Source organism: Larus michahellis, chromosome 3 (genome assembly GCF_964199755.1).
Source record: "Larus michahellis chromosome 3, bLarMic1.1, whole genome shotgun sequence".
In the NCBI taxonomy this organism is placed as follows: Eukaryota; Metazoa; Chordata; class Aves; order Charadriiformes; family Laridae; genus Larus; species Larus michahellis.
In genome coordinates, this window is record NC_133898.1 from 7,805,287 (window position 1) to 7,818,689 (window position 13,403).

The 13,403-nt window shown below is 53.0% G+C and overlaps 1 protein-coding gene across 1 annotated transcript; it reads right to left on the bottom strand.

Annotated features, from left to right (window-relative positions):
- Positions 1-1,877: 1,877 nt before the first annotated feature.
- LAMP5 (lysosomal associated membrane protein family member 5) lies at positions 1,878-12,611 on the bottom strand. The gene is made up of 6 exons (XM_074578477.1): positions 12,241-12,611; positions 11,804-11,976; positions 11,443-11,574; positions 11,260-11,365; positions 9,627-9,815; positions 1,878-3,103 (listed from the first exon to the last, which is right to left on the bottom strand). The coding sequence occupies exons 1-6, from the start codon at positions 12,278-12,280 to the stop codon at positions 2,925-2,927; spliced, it is 819 nt and encodes a 272-aa protein (XP_074434578.1). The 5' UTR covers positions 12,281-12,611; the 3' UTR covers positions 1,878-2,924.
- Between the last annotated feature and the right edge of the window lie 792 nt (positions 12,612-13,403).

A 13,403-nucleotide genomic window follows, 5' to 3' on the forward strand; every position in this document is an offset into this window, starting at 1 on the left:
TCTAAAGCCGCTCCGCAAATCAAGTATCATTTCTCCAGGATATAACAAACTTTGGGACAAACGGGATTGTGCAAGGAGCTGTCACATGAAGCAAAAGCAGGAGGCCAAGAGGAAGGAGCGTAAAGACTTCGCTTGGTTGCGTACTTTGGAATCCTTTGCAGCGCCCCTGCCTCCGCCAGCGGCTACGCATCAGCCCCAGCGCGAGGCTGGATGCCCTCGGGGGGTCGGGGAAAGCAGCCGAGACGTGCGAGTCCACCACTGGTACGGTCATCCCTTCATTGGGTTAAAAATTTGGGGAAGGGGATCAGAAATCAAACACGCTTATCCAAATGCTGCGCTGTGTGTTTCCTGTAAAGCTCCTACTAACGGCGAGTGGAAGGGAAGTAGCTCTCTTTTATGTCACCCGTTTAAAGTTTTTATATCCAAACTGACACACAACTAACTCAAGTTTTGCAAGGGACAAAAAAAAAGAAGGGAGAGGTGTTGATGGATGTGAAAAGAGGGTGAAAAAAACCCAACAAAGCCCTAAGGGGCTCTCAGGGAAACAGACACAGAGGAAAAACAGGATCCTCTTCCTTTATTCCAGCCACAAAGTCCTTCTCTTCCCCCCATTTTCACAATGTCCCAACTCTTTTCCGTCTCTGATCATGCTCAACCGAACCAGCAGAAATTGCTCCGACTGACAGCAACCACCTGCAGCGCATCGGGAGGAAACCGGCCGGGGGGGACCAGCCTCTGACTGACTGGGACGGCTCCGGTTCGGTGCCATCTCCATCCCCGCCCCACCACCTCGTCCCGCACAACCCTGCCGTCCCAACGCCAGCGACGAGGAGACAAACGCCAACGGAGAGGCTCCCTTGGCATCTGCACTTCAGCTGTTTGCTTCCTTTTTTTTTTTTTTTTGTTTTTGTTTTTCATTTTTGTGGTTTTGGATGTCAAATACAGGAGCAGATGCCGGGAGAGCCTTTCTGGCTGGAGGGCAGACAAGAGGGAGGTAGGACAAAGCTGGTACCCACGGCCCCTCTATTAAGGATGAGCCTTTAATCCTTTTATTCACCCTTCTGCTACCTACGGCTTTTTCTGGCTGCCTCTAAAAGAACCTTTTCTTCTTCTTTTAAAGAATAATCAGCTCATTGTAGGCAGCGGCACTGGGTCAGCCTAAAGCCCGCCCAGAACACTTTCACTGGAGTTTTAAATGAAAAGGGCAATGCCACAAGCATCATTAGCGCCGTAATTTTGCTTCTTACATCCAAATGAGAAGACAAAAAGGCGAGCGTAACATAGAAATGAGACCGGGAATAAGACGGGACTAAAGGAAGGCGCTTGCTGCAGCCACCTTCGTTCTCACCTTCGACCAAAAAAGCCTCATAAATTTTGGAGGAGGCTGCAGCACTAAAAAGCAGTGACGTTTCTCCTTTTCCACTTACTCACATTGAAATGACTACCTTTTTTGGGCCTATTACCCTGTTTTAAGCTGAAGGGGGACAGTCATACAGACAGTCATACAGTTCCTGTTTGGATCAAATCAGTTCAGGAAGAGAAAAGTTATGTCCTATGCCCTAAACGAGTCTGGACTTACTCGTGCTGCGGGAACACCGGAGCCAAGGGAAATCAAAGGTTTCAGTGGGAACCGGACGGGACCGGAGGGGAACGCGCCATCGCCCACAAAACACGTAAGAAAGAAGCAGCCGAGAGATCAGAAGAATATTAAGAAATAACCAACGCATCACAGACCAGCGAGCCACCCCCGTGTCCTCCCCCAGCCGTCCCCACCAAAACGCTGCTGGAATAAATCCACCCAGGCGCTGTATTTTTACACCGATTCCATCGAGTTAGTAAAGAGCATCACATCATTTCAAAATAAAAAGGCAAATCGTGTATTAGATATGTACATGTTTTAATTAATTTTAAAAATGGTCTACACTTAAGGACGGATTTCAAGGGCTTCCTTATGTTTTTTTTCTGTTACATTAGATTATACCTGAATAATCTGCATAGTAACTTTAACATTTCTGTTTTCTTTTTTTTTTTGTGTGTTTCGTTGTGAAAATACCAGTTGCGGGCAGCAATGTAACATCTCAACGACAATCACAACACGTGCAGGATGTCCAGCCAGAAGCATTTCTCGGTTGACTTGCAGTAGCATGGCACTTTTTTAATTTGCGTATCAATACTCTTTTTTTTTTTTTTAATTATTTTTTTTTAAACTTTCAGATGTGGCTCAAGAAGCAAAAACAAACTTTCTTCATTTATTTAGCCTCAAGAATGGGGTCCTCAAGCTGGCTGGGATCTGCTGCGCTGGAGTTACTCCAGTTTCTACCAACTTGAGGTTCTGGCGTTTATTTTTTCTCAAAACACACCTGTCTTGCCTTCATGCTTTCCTTAACATGAGTGCAAATTCAGGAATGCGGTTGGAGTCCCTTCGTTAGAGGACCTTAACGAAGTCTCGCCTAATGGCTCCGTCCCCCAGCCCTGCTCCCCGCACAGACACAAACGGAGAGGGCTGAACGCTGCCGAGAGCGGCACGTTGGGGAGGGGAGAGGAAAAAAAAGAAGAAAGAAAACAGAAAAAAAAGAAAAGAAAAGAAAAGAAAAAAGCTAATTTTGCCCCCGGTGTTAAACTTTGACGTGTGAAGCGTTTCTGTTTCCAGATGATGGGCCCAGCTGCTTAAGAAGGTATTCACACCACCTACTGCCCCTGACTCCTAAAATCAGATGCTCCGAGTCTTCTTACAGCGAGAGCTGAGCACTGACCACGTTAAAGCCTAACTCTACCGTGTGTGCCTCCACGCAACGCCCACCATTAGGTGCTGTGAATACCGTCTCTCGCCCCCCCCACACACCCCGAAATCTCTCCTCACCCTTAGAAAAAAGTGCTTTTGCTTTTTCTACCTGATAAATATTTGGGCTGCTCGATGCTCTCCCCTAGCCCATGTGTTTGTACTGAGATCTGTCCCGAGGAATCTGCACTTGGTTGGCCGTCAGCTTGTGGTGGATATGGTAAACGCAGAGGGTTATCACGATAACCAACCCCAGGATCAGGCCCAGAATCAGAGGCAGGGTTTCCTCTAACTGCTCCCTCTGGTCCACCGGGCACTTGTGCTCTGCAGGGAAAGAAAGGAAAGAGAGGAAAAGAGAAGTGAACGAGACATTGTAGATCTGAGCTCCTGCTGCGGTCGTGAAGCGACATCCCCAGAGTCACGGCTCCGCGCCAGAGGTCCCGGCGCAACAAAAACAGCCGCAGCAGCCAGCAGAGACGGCAACCGCCATCGAGTCCTAGGAAGAAAATCCATCGCTTTGGAGGAAAGTGAAATCCCTGTCGCAGCGCAGGGTTTGGAGGGAGAGGTGACATCCATCAAACCAGCCAGTGTGGGGGGGGAAAAACACTTTCATGTCCATAAGCTCCTCTTCAGGCCTCGGCTGCACCAGTACGGCAATGGCCTTGTTGGGAACGGGACAGCAAACGTACAAGTTTCCTGACTGTGGCTGAAGACCCGCTTTGTTTATTTAGTTGTAGAGTCCTCAGCGTCAGTCTTTAATCCCGCATCAGACTTGCCCTGATCACCGTTAGAAGATTTCTCCCCTCTATCTGCAAGCTGACGGAGATGTAAGAGCATCTCTCCCCGCTCTCCCCGAGCTCCCCACGGGGACTTCACCAGCACTGGCAGAGCCCATGCGCGTTCGGGGTCAAACGGCATCCTGGCACCCCACGGCCTTTGTCAAATATGACAAAGGAGGAGCAGAAGCAACAGGCGCCTCCCCAGTGTTCTTCTCTCTGGTTTACAAGTCCCCGCCATAGTCTAATAAACCACTAGAAAATTATAACAACCACACAATGGGAAAACACTTCTCTATTCAGCTTGCCATGGAACAAGCCACCAAAGTTAGGAAACACATTATGCCGGTGATCCCGGTTCAGCGCCCTCGCGCTTCCAGAGCCTACTGCAGGCCCGAATGACAGGATCACAATTTACTTTTTTTCCCCACAGGACTGTTGCTTATCCGTGGACGATGCTGCTGAGACAGGGCTGCCCGACCGAAAAAGAAGAAAAAAGCCAACTCTGGGGAAAACAAAAAAAAAAAGGTTATGGGGTATAGGAGGGACACTGCTCCGGGCCCTGGATCGTCTTCTTCCCAGTGCTAAAATCGTGCTGGAAACAATAAAAACAGCAATTACTTTATGAAAAAAAAAAAAAGAAAAGGCTGCACGTTCGAGGAGCAGATACAAAGGGCACACCGCTCATTCCTCCCATCGCTAAAGACCATCCAGATGGGTTCCCCAGGCAGCTGATTGCGGGACGCAAAGATCTGTGATAACCATGAACGGCAAACACTCTGCAAATCTAACGCCACGTGGCAAAAAACCCGGAGACCCCCCCGGGCCCAGGCAGGAGGTGACAGCAGGGACGTAGCTCCAGCGGTACCGGCAGCTCCATCACCTCCCAGCGCGGAGCCGTCCTCCCAGCGCCAGGCTCGCAGAGACGCCATTTGGAAACGGTTCGGGCTGTAAATGAAGTGAAACAAAAAAGCTAAAGTGAAACGTAGCCTAACAAAAAAAAAAAAAAAAAAGAAAAAAAAAGTCCTTTTCGGTTCCAGTTGCTCACCGTTTCACCAGAGGAGTGATTGATCACCAGGACTGTGTTACAGGCGATTCAGCAATTGCTGCAATGCAGGGGTTTTGTTTGTTTGTATTAAGGAGAAAGGGGGGGGTGGGGGTGTGTGTGAATAAATCCTGATTGTTATTTCGCTCCCAAAATCGGGTTTCTAGAGCTTTTATGAAATTCTTCCCAGTTTAGGACGCCCAGACCTGACTGGACCAGCAGCAGGTTGGCATCCCCAGACCCCCCGCTGCGGGAAAAGCCAGGGGGGAGGCAGTGCCGGGGGTGCTCCGACCGCCCCCCCCGATCCCCAGCACAAAGCAGCACCCCTCCCAGGGGCAGGATGCAGGATCCGTGCCGGAGGAGCTCCCATGCGCTCACTGACGGGCCGGGGGGCCCACGGGCCGATGAGCAGCGCTTCACCCAGCCGCCGCCATCTCCTCCTGCGGACGCTGATTTTTCGCTTTGACAGTGGTTTAGCTTAAACCCTGCAGAAAATGGCAACAAGCCTGTGGTAAACCCGCCTGAGGGCGTTCGTTCAGGCTCACACACAGGTCTGCTCCTGCGCCTTTCCTTAAACAAGAGCGATGCTGCTTTGCAGGGGAGCGGGGCGAGCGCGGGGGTCTGCAGCCAGGGAAGGAGGCAGAGCTACAAGCCCCAGCGCCGCGAGGCAGAGGGCCAACCCAGCTCCAAAGCACCCCCTCGCAATATTTGAACTCCCATCTTTTGCCAAAGCAAACTGGCCGCGGAGCCCAAAATGTGCCGGAGGACACGGCCAAAACGCCGGTGTCCACAGAAAGCCACGGCTGTATTTAAGCGCCTGAGTCACAACTCCAAAAAGGTGTCTGCTCTCGCAAGCAGCTGCGGAAGACAGTTCCTTATCCTGACACTTTCTAAGGAGGATTAAAAGAAAAGGAAAGGAAAGGAAAAAAAAAAAAAAAAAAAAAGCCCACAGGAAAAAAACCAAACCAACAAAACACACCAGTGCAAAGCTCGGAGTCTCCAGCGGCACATCCATCTGCCCCGGCAGCGAAGGCAGCCTTCCTCCTCCTCACCACCACCTTCTCCTCGCCAGACACAGCCGTTTTCTCCTTCTGGAGGAGCTCACCAACGTCTGGGCTCTTCCGAGAGTGAAGGGGGAACGGGAATGCCAGCATGGAGGCACAGGCAAGTGCTGAGCACAAACACATTTACAGCGAAATGAAGGCTCTCCAGATAGACTCATAGCATTGCCTCGGTTGGAGGGGACCTTTCACAACATCTAGTCCAACCACGATGCTGGAGACACCTCATTTTACCACAACCAAAAAATATTTTCACGTTTATAACAACGTCCTTTAACATTTACACAGCTTTTTTCACCCCAAGAGCTCCAAGCATGGCACAGGTGGCCGAGGTCCAGACCGCGGCGGGGAGGCAGGTAACAGGCATCATCCCTGGTCTATCCACACGGGAAAATGCCAAGGGAGGGGGGGGGGCGGGTGGGGAGGAGGGTTTGCAGAAAGTCCACGGCAGAACCAAATTCAGATGCTCGAGCCCATCAGGAGCGGAGCGGGCAGGCGGGTTGGTTGACGCACGGCGAATGAAACACCGTCGCGCGGGGAACTGCTACGTATTGGCAATCAACGTCTTCTGCAGGAAAACGGCCATTTCCACCAGATTTTCCCCCCCCCGGGTATTTCGCTTCAGGTCACGGGGCTCTCGGCATTTGCCCAAGTGGCTGGCTTCTAACCCTCAGGCCAGGAAAGCAAAAAAGTCCCCTCAAATTTTAACTATTTGAAAAGTTCGCGTGAGGCCGGGAGTTTTTGCTGCATCGCGAACCCCGCGGGGTCATCCCTTTGCCGGAGCGGCCCCGAGCCCGGCTTGCGCCACCCCACGGCCCCCGTCCCACCGAGCAACGAGCGCGGGGTGGGGGGGGACACACAAAGGACGCATTTAGGTACGTTCTTCATTGTTCTTTTGTGCTGCGCTTCCTCCGACAGCGCGCGGCACAGGGCTCGCGTACCGCCACGGTTTCTATGGTGAGTGCTCGTCCGATTCCAGCACTAGGCTCGGAAACCACCCAACGGGCCCAATTTTCTTGTTTCAGCATCCTTCTGCACAACAAACAGCAGCACGGCAAAAAAAAAAAAAAAAAAAAAAAGAAAGAAAAATAACAAATAAATCAGCGGTTCCCCCGCAGTCACGACTGCAAGCCTGAGGACTGGCGCAGGGGTTGTTCGGAGGGACGGAAAAACAGCCCAGTCGTGTCTAGCAGGATAGGATGGATTTTTGGAATGGGGGTTTATAAGAGACTAGCTTAGAAAGAAATAAAGACTGGGTGCTTTTTTAAAACGTGGCCACGTACCTTGCGAAGAGGAGCTACTTGGTGCCGAGGAGCCTTAAGAAAAGGCGGCCCTTGCGTGGGGTGGCTCAGAGGGAGATGAGACCTCCCAGGATCCTGGTCCCTCAACCTCAGCCTTTGTATCCCTTTCTATAAGTATTTTGCATTACCGTGATCAAAATCAAAAGAGCTGACAATTTCTGCGGGGTTCTTTCACCAATTTAAATCTTCTCCTCGCGCCCTCTTGATCCAGCTCTCTTAAGCTGAAGAACGCACACGCATTTTTCCCTATTAAAAAAAAAAATAAAGATTTCCCAAGCTCTGAATGGAAAAAATATTCTGCTGCTGCTTCTGTACTGAAAAAGGTAAATGTTTCTATTTATGTACAGTTATGTTGGAAGCAGTGTCTTAAAAAGAAAAAAAAAAAAGAAAAAAAAAAAAGATATTCTAGCATGTGAGTTTAAGGATTCAAAAAAATAACAGCAATTCCCAGAAGCTTTTTAACCTGCCCCGGACAGGCCAGTGTCAGGACTAATGACAAAACCTTTTCCCCCCGTTTCTTTGTGGTAAAAGGGCCCTGACCCTCCCACGTCGCGGCGATTCTTCTGCTCCAGCAGGTCTCTTTCTTTATTCTAAAATATTTTAAAGTGTTCTGTAGCCTGTTCATAATTAATAGGAATTTTACCTAATGGGAAATTAACGAACCAAAAAGGAGATGGCTAATTACTGTAATTTAAGATTGGCAGTGACTCTGAGACCCCACAAAGGATCGCGTCATGCCACGCGTGTGCCGAGGCCGCGCTGGTCCACAGGGCTGGGGGGGACGCGCCGCCGGGAGAAGCGGGGGAGCCCCCGGGTGAAGCTTCAGTGATAAATGAGCTCGCCAGCATTTCTGACCGTCCTCTCCAGGTGCTCTTTGCTATTTAACTTCCAGCGGAATTCAACAAAAAGAAGTACCATTGAATAACGAGAGCGACAATAACAACAAAAAAAAAACAGAAGAGAAAGCTCGACAAAGAAATCACGCTTTCCTAAGAAGGAAGAATTCCCCGCACAGGTTTAAAGATTGATGAACCAACTGGAGTCTCCTCATGCCCTGGTGGAAAAAAAAAGGAAAAACAAAAACAAAAACCCCAAAACGCTACAACAACAAAGGGAAAAAACCAAACCAAATTTACTGCCTGATATGAAAGAGGCACATCATGCAAAAGGCAGGTGATGCCCTTCGGCAATGAAGGCCCAGTTTGGTTGTTCTGCGAGCTCTGGGACTGCGAGCTCTCGGACTTGCCACGTTTGGTATCACAGAGACACAGCGGCTAAACCGGAGTCCAGACCTGCAGATTTTAATTACGCTTTTCTCAGCCTCCAAGGTCTGCCCAGCCAAACCCCGCGTGCGGGAAGCCTGGATCCACAGGGGGAGGGAGGGGATGAAGGTGTGCCAAACAAAAAATGATAGGGAACTATTAAATTCTACCCTTTTCTCCCTATACCCGACACAAAATGTGGTACTACTTTGATAGAAAAGAAAAGAAAAAAAAAAAGATTTATTTGTGCCCACGGATAAAACCTACTCTGTACTACACTGGCCTTGCCGTGAGTAATTCAGCCACGCAGAGCTCTGCCAGAGCCAGGGTACATAATAGCATGTATTTACTACTTCAGTGAGAGGAATGTGAGTCACGAGCGTAAGTGCTCGGCTCCGTAGTCGCTGCTGGTTTTTTTCATCACGCTCTAAAATATTTCCCACACGCAAAATAATAAAGCCCCCCATTTTTAACGCCAGGCTTGAAAATAACACCACCATTTTCTAGCTCATTAGTAAAAGATTCGGCTATTACGAATTTTATTTGCATCTTGTTACAATAATGGCGTTGACTAATTTGCTAAGACGGCACTATAAAAAGGGGACTAGTCTGGAAGCCCTGATTCAGGTGAGCATGTTTGCACTCCCCCATTCCACCTTTTGGAAAAGGCAGGGGGAAGTCAGGGAGGAGGAGCACCATGGGTTCCTCAGGACAAAGGAAGGCAAAATCCGCAGGAATTCTGCCCCATGTCAGTATTGCTGTTGGCTGCAGTACAACTCTTTGATACGAACAGCACGTGTTAACTTACATTTTCCTTTATCCACAACTAACGTTAAAGAAGCCTACGAGGAGGAACAGCATCCCATGTGTTTGGCGCACGAGGCACCTCACTGAAGTCCCCGTTACGCTTCCTTCCCCCTTGCAACGAGCATTAATCAAACTGAAGCCAACGACGCGCATCACAAGTATTTCTTCCCGCCGCAGCCCCAAGCTTTCCTCGGTGCGCAGTGGCCCTACAAAGCCCCTGGAGCTGTACGAAAGCATCTTCTCTCCTGCAGAGGAGACACCTAAGCCTTGCAGGGCTCCCCAGGGGCCTGGCAGCTCTGGAGCTTGCTGGCAACCTAGCTAGATGAGTCATTATAGAAGCCAAGGTCCATGCAACAACAGCCCGTGTTTTGACCAAACAACAGCTGGGCTGAATTTGTTAAGGCTTATGGGGGACCACGGAGGTAGGGAATGGGTTGGAGGGACTGTGCGGAGCACTGACAACCCGCTAGAGGGAGGGGAAGGTGCTCTGATAAAGGTGGGATCCAAATTCCTTCAGTACATTGCAAAACCCCCAAAGGGCACGGCAGCAGCAGCGTCTCAGGGACGCAGGACATGCCTTCACCCTGCACCTTACCTTCACTGAAGACAAAATCCGCGGTGATGTCGAAGGGCTGGACACGCACTTCTGACAGCAAGAGCTGCACAGACTTCTGGTGGTCGCTGGAGACGAGGGAGATGGTCTGCTGCGCCTGGCACTCGTAGGACTTCCCAGCCGGAGTGACCAGGGCAGAGAGCCGATGCGAGCTGGCCGTGTGCTTCCCGGCTGGCCAAGGGGCAGAAACAGCAGAGGTCAGGTCCCGTCTCGGGGGGACCGATGCGACTTTATTAACAAAGCTAATGAACTGAACACAAGGGTATGCAGGCGGTGTGCAATGCGGCGGCCGCATGCTCCACCGCTCTTAAAAGCAGCATTTTCTCTTGAGGTGGGACTGTGCTTTGGGCATGACACCCCCACGTAGCCAGGGCAGCTCCCGCACCGGGGTCGCCTGCAACGGACGCTGCGGCGTGTGGTCCTGCTGGCACCAAGGGAAGAGCCGGCTCTGCCGCCGCCAGCTACGCTCATGTCACGGGACCTGAAGTCCATAAAGTCAGAGGAATGGTTTCTATTGATGTCTATGCAGGTTTCAGCCTCAGCCCGCGCTCGTGCTCCCTACAGCAATTCCTGTGGCAGCACTTGGGCTCTGAATTCAGGTGTGAAAGAGCAATGCAATTTGGGGACCTCACTATGACGGAAAACGGGCCATAACAGCTTTCCTGAAAATACAACATGACCTTTTCACCCAAGTATAGATGACGAGAAAATATTTTCCCGTCACATCAAGCTTATTTTAAAAACGAAGGCTGAATGCGGCTCATCAAGGTGGAATGCGGGCTGCCTTCCACCTCTCGCTCTTCCACAGCCCTTTGTTCCCCTCCAGCAGCACAGAAAGGTCAGCAGCATTTCCCATTTGTGGAGGGTGGTGAGGCATGGCCACCATCGGGTTTTGGGGACAAAACCAGTAGAAACACCAGTGGGAAAAACAGCTCCACGTCCAGCGTTTCTTATGCCACAAACTCTTTAACGCACCATTCGCTGGAGTTTGAGAAATCTTGCGGAAGAACAACTTGCAAACAAGAGCTTTTCAATTTTCAATACAGGACAACTCATTTCTGAGCAGAAACGAGATAAAAAGAAAACGAAAACCTAAAGAAAGGAAACCCCGTGAGAAAAGAGGAGGCTGTCGGGTGTGGAGGCGTGCAGGGGTAGGGATATTGATGTCGATCTCGTCGCTATCTTGGGAAACCGCTGCTTTCCCACCTATTCAACCACCATCAGAAGTGAGGAGATAATTAACCTTAAAAAACATCTCCCGCTGGAAAGGGGACAATTTTTTCCAGACCAGGGGGTCCCTTGCCCCGTTGCCCACCCCCTCGGGCCCCTGGGTCCCGCAGCAAACGGGCAGAGGCTGGGCTCCCCCTCCCGCTGCGACTGCCGTGATTAAAAAACAAAAAGCAAGAATGAAAAAAGGGGAAAAAACATATTCATTAATACGCAGTTTAAAACCGGCACCTGGTCCCGGCTTTGTCGGGCGGGTTTGGGGTTTCTTTTTTCCCCCCTTAAACCGCACCGAGGGGAGCAGCCCGCGGGGTGTCCGTCCTCTGTCGCCCCCCCCCCGCCACCCCCCAGGGATGTGTTTTAAATCCCGTCCCCCCCCCGGGGCGCTTACGGGCGATGGCGTCCTTGAAGTAGGTGCGCTCGGCGGTGTCGTAGGTGAACTGGATGCGGCTGAGCCTCCAGAACGCCTCCTGCCCCCGGGACGTGTTGTGCCCCTCCTGCCGAGACAGGGCCGCTCAGCACCCCCGAAATACCGCCGGGCACCCCCCCCCCCCCCCCCCGGGGAGCCCCGTACCTTGAGGAAGAAGAGTCTGAGGGTGTACGCTTGCTCCAGCCAGGAGATCTCCAGCTCCGACTCGTTGGTGCCGCACTTGCCCTTCACCTCGGCGCCCCGCGACAGCGGGATATCGGCTTGCTCCGTGATCAGCTGGAAACCGGGAGCGGGGCTCAGGGAGGGCGGGGGCGCTGGAGCACCCCCGGGAGCCCACGCTCTCCCCCAGCCCCGGCGGAATACCCTCGGAGGGGGATAAAGGACTTTCCGAAACTACCGGCGGATCTTCCTCCTCCCCCCGCCACCGCCGCGACAACGTGCGGCGGCCGCAGCTCTGCGAGCCCGGACCCCCCCGCCCCGGCCCTCCCGCCCGGACCCCACTCACATCCACGTAGTTGCTGGCCCACACGTCGTAAGGGACGATGAACTTGGCGGCGAATTCCGCCATGAGACACGTCGTCCGGTTTTCCCGCACCACGAAAATGTCCTTTTCGGGGTTAGGGGAGAGCCCGGAGAGATTTTCAACTTCTTGCTCGGCAGCCAGGCGAGCCGCGGCGTCTGCGGGCAGAGAGGCGCTGAGCGGCGGCCCTTTGCCCTCAGCCTTTGCCAGCTCACCTCCACATCCCCCCCACACCCCCCCGAGCCCGCGGGAGTAAGCTCCCCTGTCGCGACGGGGCGTCCCTGTCGCGATAGACGGGCAGTGGCGATGGGGCAGCCGGCGGCGGTGGAGCAGGACCGGTGCTCTAGCAGCGCCGGGTTTGTCTCAGCGCCAGCCTGATCGCGATAGGGTTCCGTGTCGCGACTCGCCGCGGCGGTACTCACGCAAAAGGAAGAGCAGCCCCGGGAGGCGCCCCCCGGCCATCCTCCCTGCTCGGCCCCGGCGTGTCCGCGGCTGCTGCTCCTCTGACAGGGTCCGCCTCCGCGGGAAAGAAAGGAAAGAAAAGAAAAAAAAAAAATTAAAAAAAAAAAAGGGCAGGGAAAAAAAAAAGGCAAGCTGAAACACCTCCTTTCTCAGGAGCTGCACAGGCTGCAAAAGCACTCTGCTGCGGAGTGTCGGGGAGGAGGGACGGGGAAGAGTGTGTGGGTGTGTGGGGAGGAGGAGGAGGAGGAGGAGGGGAGATGCCGGCGGAGCTGATGGAGGCGCCCACGCCGAGGGACGGGGCGGGTGGGAGGGAGGGAGGGAAGGAGGGAGGGATTCCCCCCCTCCTCCGGCCCGGGGGGGTCCCGCCGCCCCCCGCGGAAGGGCTTTGGGGGATCCCCGCGGGGATGCCGGCGGAGAGCCGGAGGACCCCCCCCGGGCAGCCCCGACGTGCGGCCGGAGCGGGGCCGGAGCGCACCGGGCGCGGCGCGGGGTGAGCCGTACAGCGGGCGGGGGCGCAGGGGGGGCTTCCCCCGGGGAGGCGACCGGGCCGCTAAACCGGGCCAGCGGCGGGGATGGAGGAGGGGAGACCTAGTCCAGCGCCGGCTGCTCACCCAGCGTCAGTAATTTCGGTGGAGGCGAACAGCTGCTCTCCTTGTTTTAATTTAGAAAGAAACGCGCAGCTATTTTTGCGTGGCAAGGTCAGAAGCAAAGCCGGCACCCTTTTGTAAACAGCCATGGACACGCTCTTGGGATGTCGTGACATAACATAACGTGAAACACGCCGTCATGTACCGAGGCGCCAGGTCCCGACAGCATTAAAACGACCCAGGCCATGCCTTTGCAGAGCGTTATTGGGAGGGGGGTGCGAGCTGTGGGCACAGAGGTCCCCGGGACCAGCCCCCAGCCCTGGCCGAGTCCCCCCGCTGCTCTGGGGCTTTGCCTTCCCCTTTCGCCGGACAATGCGCCATCAAAATATGGTTTTTTCCATCTCTCATCGTGAGTTTTTACGGTCCTTTAATATACTGCCATCCTCAACCCGTACCAAGAGCACATGTGAATATTTACAATTTACAGAGACACAAGTGCCGGGAGCAGCGGGAACGGGAACCAACTACCAAGGATC